This window comes from Gymnodraco acuticeps, unplaced genomic scaffold (assembly GCF_902827175.1).
Source record: "Gymnodraco acuticeps unplaced genomic scaffold, fGymAcu1.1, whole genome shotgun sequence".
NCBI classification, from domain to species: domain Eukaryota; kingdom Metazoa; phylum Chordata; class Actinopteri; order Perciformes; family Bathydraconidae; genus Gymnodraco; species Gymnodraco acuticeps.
In genome coordinates this window covers 10,243,320-10,265,960 of record NW_022990238.1, presented here as the reverse complement: position 1 = coordinate 10,265,960, position 22,641 = coordinate 10,243,320, and the positions used below count along the sequence as shown (strand labels likewise).

At 40.6% G+C, this 22,641-nt stretch overlaps 1 protein-coding gene and 2 long non-coding RNA genes across 3 annotated transcripts; 1 reads left to right on the top strand and 2 right to left on the bottom strand.

Annotated features, from left to right (window-relative positions):
• Positions 1-719: 719 nt before the first annotated feature.
• Positions 720-1,822, bottom strand: LOC117548442. The gene is made up of 3 exons (XR_004569332.1): positions 1,657-1,822; positions 1,419-1,571; positions 720-1,338 (listed from the first exon to the last, which is right to left on the bottom strand). It is a non-coding gene; the product is annotated as an uncharacterized LOC117548442 (long non-coding RNA).
• Positions 1,823-10,082: 8,260 nt separating this feature from the next.
• Positions 10,083-11,270, top strand: LOC117548262. The gene is made up of 3 exons (XR_004569309.1): positions 10,083-10,124; positions 10,592-10,667; positions 11,103-11,270. It is a non-coding gene; the product is annotated as an uncharacterized LOC117548262 (long non-coding RNA).
• Positions 11,271-17,671: 6,401 nt separating this feature from the next.
• On the bottom strand, positions 17,672-20,791 carry si:ch73-141c7.1 (coenzyme Q-binding protein COQ10 homolog, mitochondrial). Its single transcript, XM_034220134.1, has 5 exons — positions 20,603-20,791; positions 19,749-19,904; positions 19,141-19,333; positions 18,905-19,006; positions 17,672-18,131 (listed from the first exon to the last, which is right to left on the bottom strand). The coding sequence occupies exons 1-5, from the start codon at positions 20,704-20,706 to the stop codon at positions 17,979-17,981; spliced, it is 708 nt and encodes a 235-aa protein (XP_034076025.1). The 5' UTR covers positions 20,707-20,791; the 3' UTR covers positions 17,672-17,978.
• Between the last annotated feature and the right edge of the window lie 1,850 nt (positions 20,792-22,641).

Below are 22,641 nucleotides of genomic sequence, written 5' to 3'. Positions count from 1 at the left end.
AGGATCAGACGACCTTTGTGCCAGCTAACAGCTAAAAAGGAGACACTTGTTCAGTTTACTTATTTTGATCAGAATGTTTGGAGTGTTTAGGTCAGTCCAACTTATATTAAAAACTACATTTAAAAGTCATTACAAGCAAAGCACTTGACTTTGGTCAGTTTTTCCACTGGGCAGCTTGTATGAAATGTGCCTGTCGTGCAAATCATATCATACAAAAGTCTATATTTCCACAATTTGAATACTTACAATGCAAAATGAGCCAAGACCGAAGTTGGTGCTGGTTTTAGTTTAGCTTTTTAAACAAATGTTTTATTTAACCTACAAACATGGACTAAAGATCAATGCATCAGACCAATGGAATCAAGTGCAAGGGATATACAAATATATACTTTTACAGTAAATCATATACTTCTACTATGCTACAAAGTTGTAATGTATTTTTTTCTTTTAAGTTACATTAAGGTTTTTCATATAAAAGATCAACTGATTACTAAATACCCCAGGTTTGAGTATATCAATCATCCAAGAATAAGCATTTCAATAACCAGAAAGTCACCTGTTCTCTTGTTCGTGAAGATGCTATTGACAATATTCAAGTTGAAGTATGGAAAAAAATAAATGGTGAGTAAAGTAAGTCAATAAGCAAGTTGGTAAGAAAATAAGAAAGTACATTTTATTTCTAGAGCTCATTTGAATACACTTGAATTATACCAGGTGATATACAAAACTAAGTCATGTTATCTATTCAAAACAATAAACTCCTATGAATCTCATTAGCATCTTTTTTAATTTAATTGTTCTACTGCAGTTATACATTCAATACAAAACTTCACAATTGAATTTCACATGTGCTGGAGCTGTACACATGAAAAAGTCTAAACACACAAATGAAAATAAAGATGGCGCAGAGAAAGCCAGATATTTATCATTATTACAACTATGTTTATTGATTTTCTCAGCACAGCAAATCAGTAGTTAGGCTTTTGCTACCAGCTACCAGCATTAATAAAGTGAGATTATATTCCTTTTAAAAGTATAAACACACATGCAGATTATTCAGTGAAGAGCAGAAAACCAGAGAAGGTGTTGTAGCCCATGGCATCATCAGACATAGACCATCCTGTTTGCCTGGAGATCCACATACACATGATCTCCCACCTCGAGGGGGATAACCACAGCGTTGCTACCAGTCATTCGCATCAGACCCTGAGGTGTGCCATACTGACGTAAGCCGCACATCATTCTTCATTAGGCTAACAGAGTTTGGAGTAGGAGAAACATTGTTGTACATCGTGAAACGAAAGAAGTAGGTTCCTTTGACGGTTGCTGAAAATATGCCTGCAAGAATAAGGAGAATGATTGAATGTTATGAGCCATTGTTTGTGTTTTTTTCTTTTTCGCTCTAACTGTTAACATACCTGTTGTAGGATTGTAGTTATTTCCAGTGTTGGAGATGACCCTCTTATGGAGATGACCCTCTTATACTTAAGTGGTGTAGCCTATTAGAACCCAATGGTTTCCGAGCCAGATTCCGCGAGAGCTGTAGAAAAGGCCACCGACCTGAGATTTGCCTGAGACCATGAAATTAACACATTACATTTAAAAGTGAAAACAAATACATGATTTTATCCTTTAACATCATTTATTTTCTTTTACCTCCAGACAGGCTACGCAGCTCCAATACTTATTTTTCAGTGTTCTGCAACTTCGCCTCAGTGTTATTTTTCCCACCATGTTTGACTGCGGTCAACTCAGCCGTCTCTCGCATTTGCTTGGTCAAATGAGCCAAACTGGGCCCCGTCTCAGGTCGGTTAAATTAAATCCTTGCTTCCCTCACTTGCGTCGTTTCCCTGTGTTTAGTCCCTCCCTCCAGGGAAGCATGGAGGGACGCAAAGAAACCACGAGAAGCAGGGAAGTTAGTTTTAAGAGCAATGGGACGTCCTTTCCTCCGGAGCGTCACGTGAAGCGACGTCCGTTTGTGATGTAAAGCGGAACGTTAGATGCATTCTTCATCACCATCACCATCATCATCATCATGTTATAGTGATACAGTTAGTTTGTGTTATTGGTTCAATATAGCATATATCGAGCACTTTCGTTGATGTTGAAGTGCAGGCTATACGCCACTTTCGGGTCCCGTGGGGAGCAGCTGGCAGTGAAACAGCCCAGATAAACTCTTTCTTCATTGTTTGTTGTGTATTCAGTCAAGCGGGTCGAAGTTACAAAGCACTTCACATCTTTTTAATCGGCCTAATTTTACCTTACCAGTGCAGTAATAAAGTAATCTGTAGAAAAGCACCGTATTTAGGTCAGGGTTATGGTGATGAAGCTGCAACAAGTCCTCCAACTCATACGACCAAATGGGTCGATTGTTTAAGCCCTTATTACGACCAAATATGTCGTTTGTTCAAGCGCTTAATACGACCTATAATTACGTTTTAAAGTTGTCGGCCTCTAGTGCTCCCGTTGAATGCAAACGTTACAGATGGTCGTTTATTCACAAATAACCCTCTCTGTAAAATCCTAAATTGTAGGATAGTTTGGCCATTAAAACGCTTTATGATTAGATTTCTAGCAAGAAGTATATATTGTACTTTTAGAATCCACGTCCAGTCGTTATGTAGGATCTATAGTTTGATAGATATTACGTAGATTATTTGAGGTTTCGTCAGGAGAACGTGTATAGGCTATGCGGCAAGCTTCCATGTAAAGTTACGGGTTGAAAACAGTATTTCCGGTCTCGACGTTTTCATAATAAAACCAATGATCAAATGATTTAACAGTGATATCTGCAGTACTCATCCACTAAAAAAACATCAGTTTATCCTAGTTAATTATACGACATTAATTGGTTTAAATTGTGTACAATGCTTTTGTGTTTTTCCCATAGGGTTTTCTCTTTCGATTCTGAGAGACACATTTCTTTTTTCAGAGGTTTTGATAGGCTAAAATCACGCCGCAATGCACATTGGGATATGGTGTTTATGTGATATGAAATCGGAAAACATTTTTAAAAATAATAATAATACTTTATTCCGAGTGTTCTTGCTTTTCTCTTTGAAAGTCATCACATAACGGCATTGTAATACACGGTTCGGCTGCATTAAATATTACATATCTGCCGTAGATATGTATTTATAGAGCCCTGATCAGAAGACCTTTTGACAAACTGGAAGAGATGCCGCCAAAACTGAATACGTGACGTGGACCATAAAATATCAACAATTAAACAACATCTTCCATTTCTTTTCACACAATACGTCTCCTTGCAGTATCAACACTAATTCGGCTGACTTTTATATTTGATCCAATAAGTAGATAGTCTGTATTTACACCATAACGGTGCACAGCTGATAGAAAGGGATTTTTTTGTAGTTTTTAAAGATATTACTGATTTTCTGAACTACCTTTCCACCTCCTCATGCAGTTGACTGTTACAGGTCTATAAAAGTTTATGGTACAATGCATAAGCTTCACATTGAGAGACTGAAACTGTATTTTCCTTTACCGTTCTGTTTTAATTTCACAATAAAGTGAATAGTCATATTATGTTTGATATTATTATGTTTTATTAACTAGACCACTGGTCTAAACCGTACCTCCTAGTGGTTAAAGCACGTTATTGAATTTAGTTGTTGAATAAGTTTAATTTTTATGAAAACATTTAAATATTAAGAGTAGCCTACATACAAAATAGGGGTCAATGATAGAAATATAGAATAGAAAATATCAAGAAGATACTGTGATCTCTACAATAAAACAGTTTAGTGCAGGACATCCAAAGATATTAACAGGTGGATGTGCAAAACAGACAAACTGATAAGGCTGAATTTTACTCCGGTGTAACGAAAGTCTGATTTAAGGGTTGTTTATATTTCACATCATTAATCAGAATCTGCAAAGTAACAAAAATAAATGTAGTAGAGTAAAAATACCAGGTTGACCTCTGAATTGTAGTGGAGTAGAACAAAGTAGTACATGCTGCTGTAACAAAAACATTTCCCAACTTAGGGATCAATAAAGTATCTTATCTTAAGATGATCGATGGCTACTGCCATATTTGCTAAATGTGCATCTGAACCTTGACAAGTGCATGTTTCAGGCTTATCAATTAACAACAGGAGGGGTCACAGACATAAGACCAGCTGTTAAATAAAGCTCTTCTGACCTTAGCTGTCATGTGGGTATATAAACACACACACACACACACACACACACACACACACACACACACACACACACACACACACACACACACACACACACACACACACACACACACACACACACACACACACACACACACACACACACACACACACACACACACACACACACACACACACACACACACACACACAGGCTGTGTGCTCCTCCGTGGCAAACGGGATTTCGAAAAGTGCTGGGGACATGTCCCCCCTGGATATTACGCCATGCGTGTGTGTGCGTCAAGTGGAATAAATATATGCAAGTTACAACACACACAGTAAAACTATGGCCCTCATGTGTTGTATAGGCTGGCACAACTAGGCTGTTCAATGGGGCTGATGTGTAGATTCTGCCAGAAGGAAAATCAGCGGGGAGGTGCCACATTGCTTTTCTTCCCGACTGCAACGCTGGTCCCGCAAATCAAGCAAGAACGTGATTGGTCGATATTCATTGTGGGGGTGGGGGGAGGAGGGGTGTTAGATAGATATAGAGTTGTAGTAAGTAGATAGAGTTCGCTATGATTTAGGTTTCGTTTGCATGGGGTAGATTATTTTAATTACATTTCGTTTTTTGTTTTGTGTATTTTTTCCATTTTGGATTTTCTTGGCGAGCTATTTTTAGAACGTGCCCGGCGGACGCCTCACGTTGCCCCTGCGGGCGACTGAGTGCCCGCGGGCACCGTGTTGGCTACCCCTGCCATAGACTGTATGATCTTTACCCATGGATGCACAATAACAACGGACCATATCGCCTTACTGCCAGCCCACGGAGCTGTAATAATGGATATATTGCACATGTTTGCTGTAATTCATCATTTGTAAAATAATATACTACATGGGCTGTAGGCTATGATGTAAATCTTGTACCGTAAATGTTGTATTAAATAAAGTTAATAATATTACCGACGTAGATTAACGTTCCTGTAGCTTCTTATTACACTTGCAATATACCATTAAAAGAGTTGAACGTAGCTGTTTGCTATTAGGCCGACTATATATTAAGTCGTCATATTTATACCAATAAAGATATGTGTCAAAGCTCTAATCAAATTAACAATTGTATTAATTATAATTGTATATATATATATATATATATATATATATATATATATATATATATATATATATATATTTATGTATATTGCCTGTGTTGTATATGTATACACACAAATGAACAACCTTGTGTTTTTTCAAAAGTTTTACAAGTTGTATTGTAGTGTTTATTTTAGTGTTGTTTTATTCTTATCCACATTTTGATTTCAGAGCACAGGACAGGAGAATGCTGGGCACAACATCACGCTCAACAGTGAAGCTGGCAATGCTGAACAAAACCAGTTATAATATTTATTCCGCTGAAAAAGTGAAAGCTTTACGAAAATGTAATTAAAAATATATAAGCATTTCAGGTAGAAATTAGCATTTTATATAGAAATTCACAAAAATACCTAAAAGAGATGTTAACAAATGTATACCTCTGATGGCTGGCATAGTAGAACAAGGTGAACAAAATAGGGGGGGGGGGGCAGCATGGACACCTGGAATCACAGCTGACTGCAGGAGAGAGGAGAACCATTTTAAAATTGTAATAATGTCAGCAAGACATGAACATAATATAACCACTATCATTCAATTCTGTAATTGCAGGTTTGTTAGCATGATATTTCAAACAAAAATGGCCTGTCTTAGTTTAAAGCCCATGGTGCAGGCCACGAGTGAGGACACAACAACGATCACAAACAGTACATACACACGAGACAACACTTACATACATATAAATAACTTACATATAAAATGTTTGGATAGTTATTTTAATACAATACAATGAATACATTTAACACATTGAATACATTTAACACATTGAATACATTGAATACTTTGAATAGGCCTACATTGAATACATTTAACACATTGAATACATTTAACACATTGAATACATTTAACACATTGAATACATTGAACACTAAACTCTAAATAACTAATATACATCTCCAGTGTGGCAATATTGCTGCAAGATTTGGTATCAGATATGAAAAAATACATGTTTAGAATTTTGCGTGTCCATGTTCAGTATAGACTTGTGCCGCGTTAAGCGTACTCCAAGTAGTATGTTGAACACAGACTTGCAAACACAATACACCAAATTGAGCTTTCAGTTACAGTTGAAGGTACAAATAACATAATGAATATTGGCTAGAAAGAAGCTTGGGATGTTGCTGTTGACATTCACATAAATCGTTCCACTGTTGAAAACCATGTGTTGCGTTGCTTAACAATAAATAAACAGAGGACTGTGACATACATTCAAATACAAATATAGAAGAAGATATAGAATAAATAAGTTAACTTACAACAGTCATAAGGAAAATAAAACACATACAGAGCTCATACATATATAGAAGGAAGTATAGAATAAAAAAGTTTACTTACAACAGTCATAAGGAAAATAAAACACATACAGAGCTCATACATATATAGAAGGAAGTATAGAATAGTATAGAATGTGGATGGCCGCCACAGGAGATGTTGGAAAGAGAGGCTGAATTTAGCGCAGCCCAGACCTAAATCCCCCGCGCCCCTCCCCCTTCACACGCGGTCACGTTCAGTGTTCACTGTCACGTCACTGAGGCTAAAGAGACAACGCTTTATATACATTACATTATTACATTACATTATTACATTACATTGCATTTAGCTGACGCTTTTATCCAAAGCGACTTACAATAAGTACATTCGACCAGGAAGACACAACCTTGAAGAAAACAGAATCATATAAGTACATCAGGTTTCATAGAGCCAAACATTTCAAGTGCTACTCAACTGGCTTTAGGTAAGCCAGTCCTTTATTAGTATAAAAGTGCTTCGTTAATAGTTCTAACACTCAAAGTGGAGTCGAAAGAGATGAGTTTTCAGTTTGCGCCGGAAGATGTGCAAGCTATCTGCCGTCCTGATGTCAATGGGGAGCTCATTCCACCATCTTGGAGCCAGGATAGCAAACCCACGTGTTTTCGCCGATGGGAACTTGGGTCCCCCTCGCAGCGAGGGCGCAACGAGTCGTTTGGCTGATGCAGAGCGTAGTGCACGCGCTGGGGTGTACGGTTTAACCATGTCCTGGATGTAGGAAGGGCCAGATCCATTCGCAGCATGGTAAGCAAGTACCAGTGTCTTGAAGTGGATTCTAGCAGTTACCGGAAGCCAGTGAAGGGAGCGGAGGAGCGGAGTGGTGTGGGAGAATTTAGGAAGGTTGAAGACCAGACGAGCCGCTGCATTCTGGATGAGCTGCAGAGGTCGGATGGCACATGCAGGTAGACCAGCCAGGAGGGAGTTGCAGTAGTCTAGGCATGAGATGACGAGAGCCTGGACCAGAACCTGAGTCGCTTTCTGAGTCAGCTGGGGACGTATCTTCCTGATGTTGTAAAGCGTGTATCTGCAGCAACGGGTTGTAGCAGCGATGTTTGCAGTGAAGGACAGGTTGTTATCTAGGGTCACACCCAGATTCCTTGCAGTCTGAGTTGGGGAAACAACTGAGGTGCCGATGTTGATTGTTAGGTCAAGAGTGGGACAATCTTTTCCCGGGAGGAAGAGCAGCTCAGTCTTGTCAAGGTTGAGCTTGAGGTGGTGAGCAGACATCCACTGAGAGATGTCAGCTAGACAAGCAGAGATGCGTGCAACGACCTGGGTCTCTGAGCGGGGAAAGGACAGAATTAATTGGGTGTCATCAGCGTAGCGGTGGTAAGAAAAACCATGCGGGCTAATGACTGATCCGAGTGAGTTTGTGTACAGGGAGAAGAGGAGGGGACCAAGAACAGAGCCCTGAGGGACCCCCGTAGTTAATTGACAAGGGTCGGACTCAGACCCTCTCCAAGTCACCCTGTAGGTACGGTCTTTCAGGTATGAGGTGAGGAGGGACAGTGCAGAGCCTGAAACTCCAAGTTTTTGGAGAGTGCGAAGGAGGATCTGATGATTCACCGTGTCGAATGCAGCAGACAGGTCCAACAGGATGATGACAGAGGAGAGGGATGCAGTTTTGGCAGTGTGCAGTTCCTCCGTGACAGCAATGAGAGCAGTTTCTGTGGAGTGACCTGCCTTGAAACCAGACTGGTGCGGATCCAGAAGGTTGTTCTGATTGAGATAACAGGAGAGTTGTTTAAAGACAGCGCGTTCAAGTGATTTAGACAGGAACGGGAGGAGAGAGACAGGCCTGTAGTTTATAACATCAGACGGGTTGAGAGTGGGTTTCTTTAGGAGAGGGTTTACTCTTGCCTCCTTGAGACTGTTTGGAAAGTGACCAGAAGTTAGAGAAGTGTTGATGAAATGGGTGAGAAACGGTAGAATATCAGGAGCGATAGTCTGAAGGAGGTTTGAAGGGATAGGGTCCAGAGGACAGGTGGTAGGGCGGGCAGAGGTAATGAGGGTAAGAACCTCACTTGGAGAGAGAGGGGAAAAGGAGGTAAGTGTGTTGGTGGAAGGAGGGTCTGGTGACCCAGCGGTGAGTAAAGGTGAGTCAGAAAAAGAAGAGCGAATATCATCAACCTTTTTTTCAAAGTGGGTAACAAAGTCGCTTGACAGAAGTGAGGAGGGGGGAGGAGCTTTTGGAGGGTCCAAGAGGGTGGAGAAGATGGAAAATAGTTTTTTAGGATTGGAATAGGAAGATTGGATCTTATCTTGAAAGAAAGTGCTTTTTGCCTGAGAGATCGAAGCAGAGAAAGAGGAGAGGAGAGCTTGATAGGTTAGGAGGTCGTCACGGTGTTTGGATTTCCACCATTTCCGCTCTGCTGCCCTAAGGACGGTTCTATTAGCACGCAGTGCATCATTTAGCCAGGGAGCAGGAGGGGACTGACGAGCCTGCCGAGATGTGAGAGGACAGAGCGAGTCCAGAGTGGATGAGAGAGTAGAGCGGAGAGTTTCTGCAGCAGAGTTTGGAGGCAGGAGTTGGAACGAATCAGAGGAAGGGAGGGCTGAGAGCACCGACGAGGCAAAGGTAGAGGGGGAGAGGGAGCGAAGGTTATGGCGGACAAGTGCAGGATGGGAAGAGATTAGTTTGTTATGTTTGGAAAGGGATAGAGAGAATGAAATGAAGAAGTGATCGGATGTGTGGAGCGGGTTTACAGAGAGGTTAGAAGTAGCGCAGTTCCTTGAGAATATGAGATCAAGGACATTGCCAGATTTATGAGTCGGTGGGGACGGAGACAGTGAGAAAGCAAAGGCGGTTAACAGAGATGTTAGTTCGTCTATCTTCCCCGTCTGGAGGTTGAAGTCTCCGAGAAGTACAGCGGGAGGGCCAGTTTCAGTTTCCAAGAAGTCCCCCAAGGCGCCTGGTGGACGGTAGAGAACAACAATGGTTAACTGTATAGGATGGGTTACTGTGACGGCATGGAATTCAAAGGTGGAAGGAGTGAAGTTAGGTAGCTTGAAGAGGGAAAAGCTCCATTTGGGAGAGAGCAGGAGACCAGTGCCACCTCCTCTGCCAGTGGGTCTGGGTGTATGGGAGAAGGAATATGCAGTGGAGAGAGCTGCTGGGGTGGATGTGTTGGATGGAGTAATCCAGGTCTCAGTGAGAGCAAGGAAATCCAGAGACTGCAGGGAGGCGTAGCCAGAGATGAAGTCAGCCTTAGGAACAGCTGACTGGCAATTCCACAGGCCACCAGAAACTAGATGTTGGATCTCAGTGGAGCACGTGGGATAGACGAGAGCAGGCCGGTTATATCGATTAGGAGATACACGGGGCCAGTGATAATTGCGAGAAGACACATGAACAGGAATGGAGAAAATACACATGATTATAGCATGAGGGGCTAGAAAACTAAATAAAAGATAAATAAGACACCAGCTCAGTCAGAGTAGGATTTGCCTCCTCTTTGCCTCCCTCGTATATACAGACAGTCTATGCTAACAACCGACAACAGTTTGCTCCAAAAGGTAAGAGACGAAAACATATTTATTTTCTAACCTGCCTCCTTAATGTCTGTATGTAATGTAACATGTTCTCATATAAAAGAGTAAAATAAGCCAAACCACTCATCAGCAACCGCTACTGTGGCTAAGCTAATGTTGGGTGTTTGCACAGTAATTTTCCATACTTTTCATAGTTAACCAAAATGCTAGAAATGTATGCATGCCAGCAGTTCTGCAATGTTAACTCTGTATGCATTAGCTAACTTTCTAGAAACCAGACTTTGCATTTATAATTCGTTTTATATATATATATATTTCTATTTAAAATCTATAAATGTGAGATGAAAAAACTAAAAATGACATGTATTTTTCACAACTAATTTCCAATGCAATGTCCCTACCATTGTAAACGACCATGCATACAGAATCTTCAAGAACACATATTATTTTAAAGAGGCGTGAAGAGCTAATCATTTGTACTTTATTTATAGATGGCAGAAATAGCCGGATCGTCATCCAGAGAGGAAATCCTGAAGGAAAGTGGGCCTCCCGCCATACTTGGACAAGGTGCTGTATAGTTTGTATAAGAATTTTTATTCATTTTGTTTCAGTAATTTTTTGATTGCATACCCTTTACTTTCATATGGCAAAAACAAATATATTGTATCTTATTTTTACATCTGATAAGTGAATTCAGTTGATTGTGACCTTATCACAAAAAGTCAGTGACTTGATACATCCTGCTTCGTAATAATGCATGAAATCGTCATGCATTATTTAATGTAATATTAATATATAATCTTAATCTTTATAAAGTTTCATCATGATTCTATATACAAGTATAGAGTTATATGTAATATAATATACAAATTAAACTTGTGTAGTCTTAAAAATATGATGAAAATGATATGACAACTCAGGCTACATGTACCGCCTTTTTCTAAAAGATGATCACCAGTAAACACTTTTTTTTCCTTTTTCAATATATTTTATTCTATCTAGGTCCCAATGTGTGGATAATAGGGAGCAGCTACGTTAGACGTGGGGAAGAAAGAGCCAGACACACCATGGGAAGCAACCTGGGTCTCAATTGCCGTGTGTGGTGGTTTGGCAAGGGTGGTCTGAGGTGGAGGAACCTTCTTCCCTTTTTCTATCAGTCCTTGAGAGGAAGAACAGTACCGGATGTCTTGCTCATCCACTGTGGCGGCAACGACCTTGGCAACATCAAAGGTGTGGAGCTTGTCACAGCGATGAAGCAGGACCTGCTTTCACTCAGTGACAACTTCTCAGAGATGAAGATAATTCTATCTTCTATCAATGAGAGATGTCACTGGAGGAAAGCCAATCCGGGAAAGCTGTACAAGGCAAGAATGTGGGTGAACAGAGAGATGGGTAAATGTGTTAGTGGTTTGGGTAGAGTGTAAGGCATCCTTGCATTACGTTTGACTGCCCTGGCATATTTCCAAGAGATGGAGTTCATTTCACCAATTTGGGAAATTATATGTTTATAAGTAACCTTAAACAGTCCCTTGAGGCTACAATCTAAAGTGGTTCTGCATTTTGGATTCTAGCCTCAACAGGATATGTATATTTAACAAGAATAACATTTAAATTTGACAAGGCAGTCCTCCTTGTAAGGATGTCTTCACTTACTCACACTATTTTTTTTAAATGTGTAATTTAATTAAATTGTTCACTCACATTCTGTGTTCTTCCTCTCTCTTAAACTTTAGTCCCCTTGTCTTTTTATCTCTTTCCTTCACTCATCTTAGTCCCCTTGTCTTTTTATCTCTTTCCCTCACTCATCTTAGTCCCCCTGTTTTTTTTCTCTCTTTCCCTCACTCATCTTCCCCAGCCTCACCCAGCTGTGGTGTGTCTGTTCTCTTTCTTCTCCATTTTGGATGCTGCCCAGGAGGAAGCGCAGCCACTTCAAGACACTGGTATGGACCTACGTGCTGACGACACAATGTCAGGATTATTATGTCATGTCACGTGTCTATGTCTAGGTGTGGGTGTTTTTCCGTTCTCCTTGTCATGTTTTCCTCCCTGTATATTGTCTGGACTCTTTTCCCTGTGTTTTCATGTCTGTCGTTAGTTCCCTGGTGTGTCTAATTTCCTGATTGTTTTCACCTGTCACTCCTTGTGTGTCTCCTGTGCTCATCAGTGTCAGCCCCGCCCCTGATTGTACCCACCTGTGTCTAGTTACCCTGTGTTTAAATTCCCCTGTCTCCCAGTGTTCAGTGTCAGTTCGTATTGTCTCTTGCCATGGTCAAGTCTATGCTCTTTTATGCTCAAGAATAGTTTTGTTCCTCACTACGTGAGCGATTTTCCTTTTGGTCTCATTTTTTGTCATCTCATCCTGAGATTAGTTAGTGACCTTTTTTTGTTCATCGTGTTTTCTTGGAAAAATAAAGTATCTTACCAATACTTTACCTCTGTCTCCCTGTCTGCAATTGGGTCCAACATCCTAAGTGCCTGAGATCGTAACAGACAACCGTCATCGGCCAGATCACAGACGGCGACGAGACGGCGTACAGAGAGGAGGTCGAAAACCTGACATCTTGGTACCAGGATAACAACCTCCATCTCAACGTCAGCAAAACCAAGGAGCTGATTGTGGATTACAGGAAGCAGCAAAGAGAGGGACACGCCCCCCATCGCCATCAATGGGACTACGGTAGAGAGTCAGCAGCTTCAGGTTCTTCAGTGTCCATCACGGACACGGCTGCATCACGGCCTGTTACGGCAGCTGCACCGCCCTCAATCGTAAGGCTTTCCAAAGGGTGGTGAAAACTGCACAGAACATCACCAGGGCGGAGCTGCCATCCATGGAGGACCTTTACTCCCAGCGGCTCAGGAAGAAAGCACTCAGTTTATGTTTATTTTAGAAATGTTTTGGCACATTTGTTCCTATTCTGCTAATGGTATATTGCAGGATATTTAAGTCTCCCATGTACTTTTTAAATGAATAATAGTATGTTAATCTTGATGTTTAACTTGTAATATTGTAATCATCTTAGTTAGATTTGCTGTTTCCACCCCATCCTCTGCTGCTGAATGATTTTATATATTGTTACTTAAAGTGCTTGTCTTTGATATTATAATGATTACACCAGAAAGTCACTCTTTGTGAGATTTATTTGTTCACATTTTTCCCAGCCACAAGATGATGTTCATTCATTGGAGGCCTCAAAGCTGGGTGAAGGTATTGATGCACGGATCAATGCAATCCTTTACAACAGCATTCCACTATGGTTGGGGATGTCTGTAAAAAAAAAAAGGAGAAATAATCTTAAACCAAATAAGTGTCGCAATATAGGGAAACAAACTGACAAAAACATCAATTAGATCAGAATACATTTACATTGTTACAGCAGAAAAGAGCCAAAGACAGCCTAATGTTACTTAAAGTATGCATAAAAAAAGTATTAACCCTCTACCGCATACTGTTGCCCTCAGGCAACAAACCACTTTTTTCGACCTCACACTGGCCCACTAAATATTTTTATTTTTTTAAATATACACAATGTCACCTGACATGCTGGTGTCCAATACAATGAGGGAATTATATGGGTGTGGCATTTTGTCTGGGGGTGGAGCAGTCCTTTCTGCAAGCAAAACTGCAGGGGACTCAGGGCCACCACTTGGTAAGATACATTTCACTTTTTAACATATTAGAAATGTACACAACTTAAAATAAAAAATACATGCATGTGCATGAATACGTAAATAAGTATATTTGATTGTTTGAAGACTTATGTATTTATTAATTAGCTAAAACTATGTTTTTTTGTTCGTTGCCTCAGAGCAACACTGTGCCACTTGATCACTTTTTTCCAGGCAAAATCATATCACACACACACAGAGACATACAAACACATACACACAAACACACACACATGCAGACACACACAGACACGCACATACACACACACACACACACACACACACACACACACACACACACACAGAGAAAACCTTTTGAATTCATATAGAGTTGTTTTTTCTATTTCTTCTGAATGGTAGAAATCCTTGGTGTTTCAATACCCTCGTAGCACAGTGTTGCCCTGAGGCAACAAACCAACCCCTGGTTGAGGGGTGAGGGGGGGTCACATTTTATAATTGATATAATATCAGGGACCCCTAAGCTCCTAAAACACATGGTGAAACGTTTTTTTCCTCCCAAAATAAAAAGTCATGCCATAGAGGGTTAAAGATTCGAAACAAGAAATTATAATTAAAAACAAATACACATTTCACAAAATACACATCCTGTAACAATTTGGAGGATTTAGCAGCCAGGTATATTACACAGTTTTAGCGGCATATTTATATATATATATATATACACATGGTTGGTATTTAACAACAAGGGGTGTTGTACTGTGATATTGGTATTTATGGGAACATTTTACACCTTTCCTTCAAGTATTATACGTTTTAGTTACTTGTGGGCTACTTAACATGAATAATCACAGTTACTATCCTTTTACTCCATCACATTTAAAAAAGAAATAGGCTATTGTTATTTTAACTCCACCACAGTAATCCATCGTCAGCTTGACTTTTTAGATAAAGATTTAACTCACAATTGATCATAACAGGCTTATACATATACATTTTTATATATTACCAAGTGGTTTCATGTACAACCCACACAAGTATCATGCTAAATGAAGCTCTGTTGCTTGGATATCACTAGATCCTGATGTCAGCGTAATATAAAAGTACATAACGATTGATGTGTAAGTTAGCATCATTTACTAGCTAGCTGCTAACTGCCGCTTCGTTAATATAAATCCAGTACCATGCTGTCATGAACGCGCGGTGCTGTTACGTGTACGCAAATTCACGTGCTTAATGTGAACGAGCCTTTTGGGCGGCGTGGTTAAAGTTGCGCATGCGCTATGAGCGCACATACGGGTACTTCTCAGGCATGCCGGGTAATCTGTGACGTTTCGCTCTCTCAAAAGTTGGGCCATTTTGTCATCATGCGCTATTGAGCAACTCTCATAGGAATGAATGAGGCCCCGCCTCCCACGCTGTATCCAGTTCTTATTATACATCCATGGCCTATAGCCCCAGATCCTAAACTGTAATGGCAATGCGCCACGGTCTCGGACGGCCAGCGAGGCAGCCCGAGGCCTGAGCGAGGACGCTCAAACGGGGCTACCCCGCTGCAGTGGAAATGTGCCATTAGAGGCCAACTCTCTGTCCTCTGTGCATTATTGCCACAAGAGAAACACAAACAGATGTTGTCTATATTATGTGTGAATCCTTGAAATCTCAACAGGATTCCTCATGGGTCCTTTGATCTTATATATTTTTGTACAACTCTGGAAATACCTCTTGTTATGGGGGAGACGTAAAGCATGGACACACTTTCCCGTTTGTACTTGGTAGCCTACTGTTAAAATGGTTACAAGTAAAGATTGTAAAAATCTGCTACAGGTGTACTTTAAACGTACCCTATTATACTGGTTTTCATTACTTTATAATAGGTCTCAGATATATACAAAACAAGTCTCTGACGTGTTTGGCTCCAAATACCAAACAGATAATTGTAGCATCCCATAAACCCCTCTGTTTCAGCCCCGTTTCAAAAGTGCTGATTCTCTGTCTGTTACTTTAGAATGAAAATAAGGTGCCATTCCTCTCTGAGAGATATTTGGTTAAAAATAACACATTAGGCGCATTCACACCGCAGTACTTTTCCCACAAAGGTTCATGAGAACTTAGTTCATGAGAACTCTTTTGTCGCGTTCACACCAAAAAGAGCCGGTACTAAAATGAGTTCATGAGAACCTTTTTACCCCCAGGAAAGTCCCTGCTAGAGAGCAGGGACTTTCGAGCGGCTCTCTTGTGAGAAAAGAGCTATATTTCTGATTGGCTGGGCGGATTGCAAACCACGCCCCGCAAAACTCCCGAAAAGTTTTGTGAAGCCGCCATTTTATTATCCTCGCATTAGCATTAGCCCAGCGCAGAAACGCAGAGAGACTAACTTATGGCAACACAAAATAAAACATGGGAGTGGTGGAGATGAGGAGGTGTCGGCGTTCTGGCGATTTACTCGGAAGGCTTCAGTAGAAGCTGCTGGGAGTGCCAGCAGCTTGTATATATCTGAGACCTATTATAAAGTAATGAAAAACAGTATAGGCCTAATAGGGGACGTTTAAAGTACACGTGTAGCAGATTTTTACAATCTTTACTTGTAACCATTTTAACAGTAGGCTACCAAGTACAAACGGGAAAGTGTGTCCATGCTTTACGTCTCCCCCATAACAAGAGGTATTTCCAGAGTTGTACAAAAATATATAAGATCAAAGGACCCATGAGGAATCCTGCTGGGAGTCCCAGCAGCTTCTACTGAAGCCAGTCCCCAACTCCGGGGACTTTGGGCGGCAGTATACGCCGTGAAGTGGTTTGCGGCCTGCCAGTAAACCCAAAGCAGAAGAAGAAGTGACGTCAACGGCTTCATTTGCCTAATCCACCCCCAGGGACTTATTCCGGTGTGAACGCGATCTGTACTTAGTTCATGAGAACTAAAGAGTTCTCATGAACTAAAGAGTTCTCATGAACCTTTGTGGGAAAAGTACTGCGGTGTGAATGCGCCTATTGGTGCTCTAGGAGATTCAGGTGATACGGTGGGGGGTTACCTTGGTTTGTTATTGGCTAATGGTTACACAAGCCAAAAACTCGTTATGACATCATAAAGTGGCCAAAATCTGATCAGCTCATTTTCAGACAGGTTTTATATAAATGGATCAGGACAAAAAGTGAGCGAATCTTTTTTCCTGAAACTTTCAGAATCTCTTTACACAGAGGGGATTTCTGTCTTTTATACAGTGTTATACACGCTCAAACTCATTCGCCCACACAATCCCGTCCATGGTTCGGAGGATTACCCCGAGTGATGATGGGATGAGACCTAGTGAATTAAAAAAAGAAGACACTTAATGCTGAGTAACCCTGATGGCACACACATGCGTTTTCATTAGCAGACATTATCAACTGGGCGTGTTGCCTAATAACCAGTGGATTATAGTGATACATATAGAACCTCTCAGTGAGCTGAGTAAACATTTCTTAATAATCACTTCGTATTTCTGGTTAAGAAGACAAACACCTGGGGCCAAAATGACTAAGATTTTAAAATGTTTTAGATTCAAGGCATTAACTGACTTGATTTCGGCCCTTTTATAGAGTGGCGAAGTCACGCCCATCTACTTCCGGTAGACACTTTATACAGTGTATAAAAGACAGGAAAAAGTGGATTTTGCATAATAGGTGACCTTTAACATGTTTCTTCTCATGAAAACAGATCATCACCTATGAGAGTAAAGCCAGGAGCGAAGTGTTGACTGTAGCCTAAGTTCACTCGTATTATTCTTATGCAACTGTTCCTGTTGGCACACTATCGTTTGTCAAACTTTTGGCCAATTCCACAAAGGCCTTGAAATCCTTTGTGGGACAGGCCAAGACACTGGGGCCCATGATACAATGATAAAAAAAGGAAATTAAAAACAGCACATTAAAATAATACACGCAATTAATAAAACATGGACATAGGATAACCAATATAAGAGCTTTTTATTTCCACAAACAAATAATAGCTCAACACTTGTTGTTTCTGCGCTGATCAGTTGTCACTTGTTTGTAAATCCACAATTTAACAAGAAAAAATAAATAAATTAGCTTGTGACTGGCTTATAATTATAAATAATGTTTTTAAGTATGTTCAATGTGCATGTAAATGTAAGTTTAAGACTGTGTGCAAAATAAAGAAGATCCAGCCTTCTGTGACTTCTTTGTAGGACATGTTTTAACAGCAAGAGCAGGCTTTGAAGGGGATGTGGATGATATGGGAGGACAAACGCCTCATGTTGACCGGCTCCTCAATGGCGCCCCCTGCTGGCTCCTGTAAAGAGTTGATGCTCGTGACTCAAAGGCCTTGACCATCTGTTTAACCACTTCATCAAAGAACACGCCGGCCAGCTGAGAGTGCAGGAGAGACTTGAACTCAAATGACACCTAGAGGAAACAAGAGTGGGGCAAACACGTCAGTTAAATGTTTGGGAGAATCTTCAATTGTAAATTAAATTGATTTCTTCTCAAATCCTTCTAAACAGGAACAGCAAGAGGCAGAGACCAGATCAGATTGTATAGAAGTCTATGAGGTAATGTATTCACCTCAGTTAACATTTTCCTAACAATTGTATGGTCTTAATCGCTAGTTTTAAACTCTCTTGAATGCAACTTGCTGTTGATTTCGTAAATTATGCTCCACTTTAAAAGTCAAACAGAAAATAAATCATGGTATGCTTTAGGGCGGGGCTCCATTGTGATTGAAAGGACTGCTACCAAAGTGTTTTCTGGTTTGGGTGCTGTTAGTGTTTTTCTTTCATCTTCAACTCTTTGTAATAGGCGTTTTAAGGTCATTAAAGTTAATCTTTTTCAAAAAAGATTTAACAATGATGACAAATTCAAGGCTTCCAAACAATAATACACAAACAAATGGGTGACGTCATGCTGACTACAGTCACAATAGGATTTGTATAGAGGTGAAAATCAGATCATCAAACAAATCAAAACCCAAGACGTCTGTGGCAGAGAGTATTTGACATTCAGACTTGTGCTACCTTTACATGTTCATTGGTCATCTTTTTCAACAACTAAAATCTAACTACTTCCTGGCTGACCCTGAGGTTTACTTTATTCAATTTCAATCCAGAATAAGTTCCCTTCCCATTTCCTCATACATTCAATGTATTTTCTCATGTCTCTCAGGTCAAGATATTACTTACATAGAAATAGACTTTGCAGGAGGCTGGTAGGTCTTTGGCTCCAGGGGCAAACCTCCATATTGTTTCCAGATGGCTGAAGAGGGATCCATTAGTACACACGGCCTGTTTTAAAATAAATTAACCTTTAGTTATCTTTATTTCAAAATGTCAAAGAGCATACGCTGCAGTTCAAAGTGTATTATTTGGGCAAAGGAGTTTGTAGTGGTGCATTCCTGGAGCTACCAAGACTTCCTTACCCTGACTTGGTGATTTGGGATGACGGTGACTTCAGAGGTGTAGCGCTCCACGATGGGGGGGAAACCTATTTCGAGATCCGCCTGGACGTCACCATTTTGTTTCCTTGTGACACGAGACTTCTTGCACCAGGGAACAAAGTGCTGGTACTGGTCCACACTGGCTGCCACATCATACATCTGCTCTGGAGTAAACCTGAGCACACATTACATGAAGACAGAGGCACATCCAATGAGTTTATTTCTTCATAAAGGTGTGTATTCAACACTTGGAGTTCCAATTTATATTTAATGCTAAGTTTTAAATGTATTTAGGTTATATTTTCAATACATTTTCTTATTTAAAAAAAAAAATATGATTCCATCTTGTGCTCCAATTAATCTGCCATTTTTTACATCACCAAAAATAATTATTAATTTGATCACTGTTGACTTATTGTAAGTTACGATCAGGTGTTGCTTTACCATGCACTTGAAGAAAACCTGTATATGTTTGCATATTTTATCCTTTTGTTTGAAATTACACCACTTTTAATTACATTCTGTATGGTTTGGAAGGACTGCTGTCTTATTTCACTGGTTTTAAACATGTTGGATGTCAGATGGCTCACCCTAATGTCCGGCACTCAGTGTACTCCATCCTGCGAGCGCTGATGAGAGCAGCCAGGTTAATGAAGCTGCGGCTGGGTGTGCTGAGGGGGGTGGCGGGGCAGAGAGGCATGCTGGTCCTTCTCGCAGCCAGGGCCCCACAGGAGCCCCACAAGTGTCTTACAGGAAGAAATTAAAAACATATATGGTTACATATTAATCAGTTTGCGGGAAATATACAAGAAGCATCACAGGTGTATTCAGTGAGGGTATCTGACATGTGACTGACCCAAATTAGAGTTTGGGTTAATAATAGCACAGGTTACCATATAATTTATGTTGTGAAATTGTTTGTTCTGTGGACAAACTGAATTTATTTGTCCCCAATATTTAAGTATGTAGTTATGTATAGTAAGTATTTCTCACTGAGAAAAACTGCTGGCAGCTTACTGAATGCAAGTGGTAACCATCCACAAGAGGAGACAAGACAAAGAGCAATACTGTATGTCTGCTTTGTTTTCAACCAAGCCACAACTTACTCTCCATTTACGAATGTTCATGTTTTTGCTCTTTCAGTTTTGATATCGATAGTAAAGTTGACGCATTATAATTGTGACTCACTGCGAGTCTCATGACTGTTTCTCTTTGCAAATTATTTCTTCACACGCACACAGGCTAACTTGCCACTCATGCCACTAAGTCTACAATTAATTCAAAATAACAAAACATAGCCGGATATGTGAAGAACATACATTTTAACATATAATGTACAGCTCGACCCATATTGTGCCAAGTATAATTCAATATGCTCCTTAGTATTTCGCCTACCTCGACTACCTGAACGCATCACTTTTGAAAAATCCCCGTGTTCACTCACCTGATGTTTGTTATTTTACCGGTCCCTCGTACACCTTTTGAGTAATGTGCTTCAGACATCTGCAGCAGCGCCTTGAAAAGGAGAGGGGTCACTTTGTTGGTCATGGTGAAGTTTACGTTTTAAAGACTAATAGAGGTTCTCATGAGAAAAGTCGGTATTTCCACCCCAGCAGCAGCAGCAGCTACTGGGCTGTTTTGACTGAACCGCGCTACTGTCCACAGTGCCCAGTTAAGGACAGCAATGACGTAACGAGATGCTCTAGCCAATCAGAGTGAAATCTTGATATTTGAACTTAAAGAGCCTGTGACACGAGTTTCCCCCATCATCCAAACCCATCAATTTGAGTAAATATTGTCCCCTTGAAAACCGTTACTGAACTGATTTTGGATATTTGTACTTTGATAACCCTTAATCTGCCCTTCAATGTTGACCATTTTCTGGATCTTCTCGGGGATTCTTCAAGTCCCGCCAAATTATGTGTGACGTCATTGCGGGCACAGCGCTCCAGCTGCACCGTCCGGATCCCAGCATCTGCATGTAAACGCACGATGGTGCACACAGCAGCAAGCTCAGACAGCGATGACAGTTTAATTTTGAACGTGTCTGAGAGCTCATATGAGTCTGAAGGATCGGTTTATGTTGTATGTTAGAAGTTTAGGAATTAGGTGCGTCAATATGGGCGATCATACGGTCATGTAGCCAGTGGTGGAATGGGACTAAAAATCATCCCGGGACTCTCGACCGGCCCACTTCGGTACCGCGAGTAAATTGTCAACGGGGGGAGTGGGGGATGTCAGGGGCGGCGGGTGCTGTAGATAGTAAATGTAAATATGTAAATATTTGTGTCACTGCATCCTGGTAAAATACAAATATAATGCAATGTATGTGTCTTTGACATTAGCGCTGCTAGCCACCCTGTTCTACGAAGCCAGTTCAACAGTCCCTGGATATGTTTGAGTAACAAACAAACTAACAACAACAAACTAACAAACGAGATCTCGCTAAGCGGTCCTACGACGCTGGTTATCAACTCGGTAAATCAAGCCAGGGTTTCTCTCACCAGCTGAGAGCGCGTTCACGTCTAAGACACGAGTGGATCTGACTTTAATTACATTTGACTCGAGTGTTTCGTCAACATAATGTGTTGCTTAAAATAATACTTCTGCATACAGTATGTGACACTGTGAGTGTTGCACGGCTGGAGAAGCTGACTGAGATAAGGAAATATATGATATATTTTTATGATATTATATGATCGATGATCTGATTGATGATGTAATATGAATGATAAGTGCGTCGGCGTCTTCTCTGCATACGGCAGTTTAAACTGTATTTCCTTTATCCTGTAATATGATTTGATAGATTTAAACTCCGCACACTGAGTTGATCTTTTTTCTATAGACGCCGGAGGCGTAAAAAAAGTTATTTAGCCTTCCCAAACCTGAGCCTCACACGCAGCCTATGGGGGATGTGCTAGTGACTTATCCGACCGGCCCACTTCGGTACCGGCCCATCGGGACGAATCCCGATGGCCAGTCCGCCACTGCACCCAGCCCAGCCCACGTAAACTGTCAACGGGGGGAGCCTCGCTGCGGGGAAACGGTGGACCTAGTGTCCCGATCGGAGTGGGAATAATAATAATAATAATCCGTGCATTTTATCCATTAATTTCCCCAACATTGTGGTGAAAAAACCACACGTTTAATCCATGTTGGTGTACTACAACTACAAAAAGCATCGGTTTGTTTTCTCATCAGGAAATGCAGACCGGCTCAAACAAACGATTTTTAATCATCATTCTCACAATCATTTAATCTATCATATGTTCGCCGAATTGACATGAAAGCACTAATACATGTAGTTTCATCCACTTGAGTTTACAACTACAAAAATAATCGATTTGTTTTCATATCACATCCTACAGGAGGAAATTCAGCAGCTCTCTACCGATTTTGAATCCTAATTTAATCATCATCTTCACCACGATCATTTATGTTTATGTTCGCCGAATTGACATGAAAGCACTGACAAATATGAAT

What these genes read in the sequence shown, in the direction of transcription:
- si:ch73-141c7.1 (XM_034220134.1), bottom strand. Translation starts at nt 20,706, where the DNA reads ATGACCAACAAAGTGACCCCTCTCCTTTTCAAGGCGCTGCTGCAGATG. An exon ending in ACTGAGTGCCGGACATTAGG is followed by an intron (nt 19,334 to 19,748) that starts GTGAGCCATCTG and finishes ATGTGTGCTCAG; the next exon opens with GTTTACTCCAGAGCAGATGT. An exon ending in TCCCAAATCACCAAGTCAGG is followed by an intron (nt 19,007 to 19,140) that starts GTAAGGAAGTCT and finishes ATTTTAAAACAG; the next exon opens with GCCGTGTGTACTAATGGATC.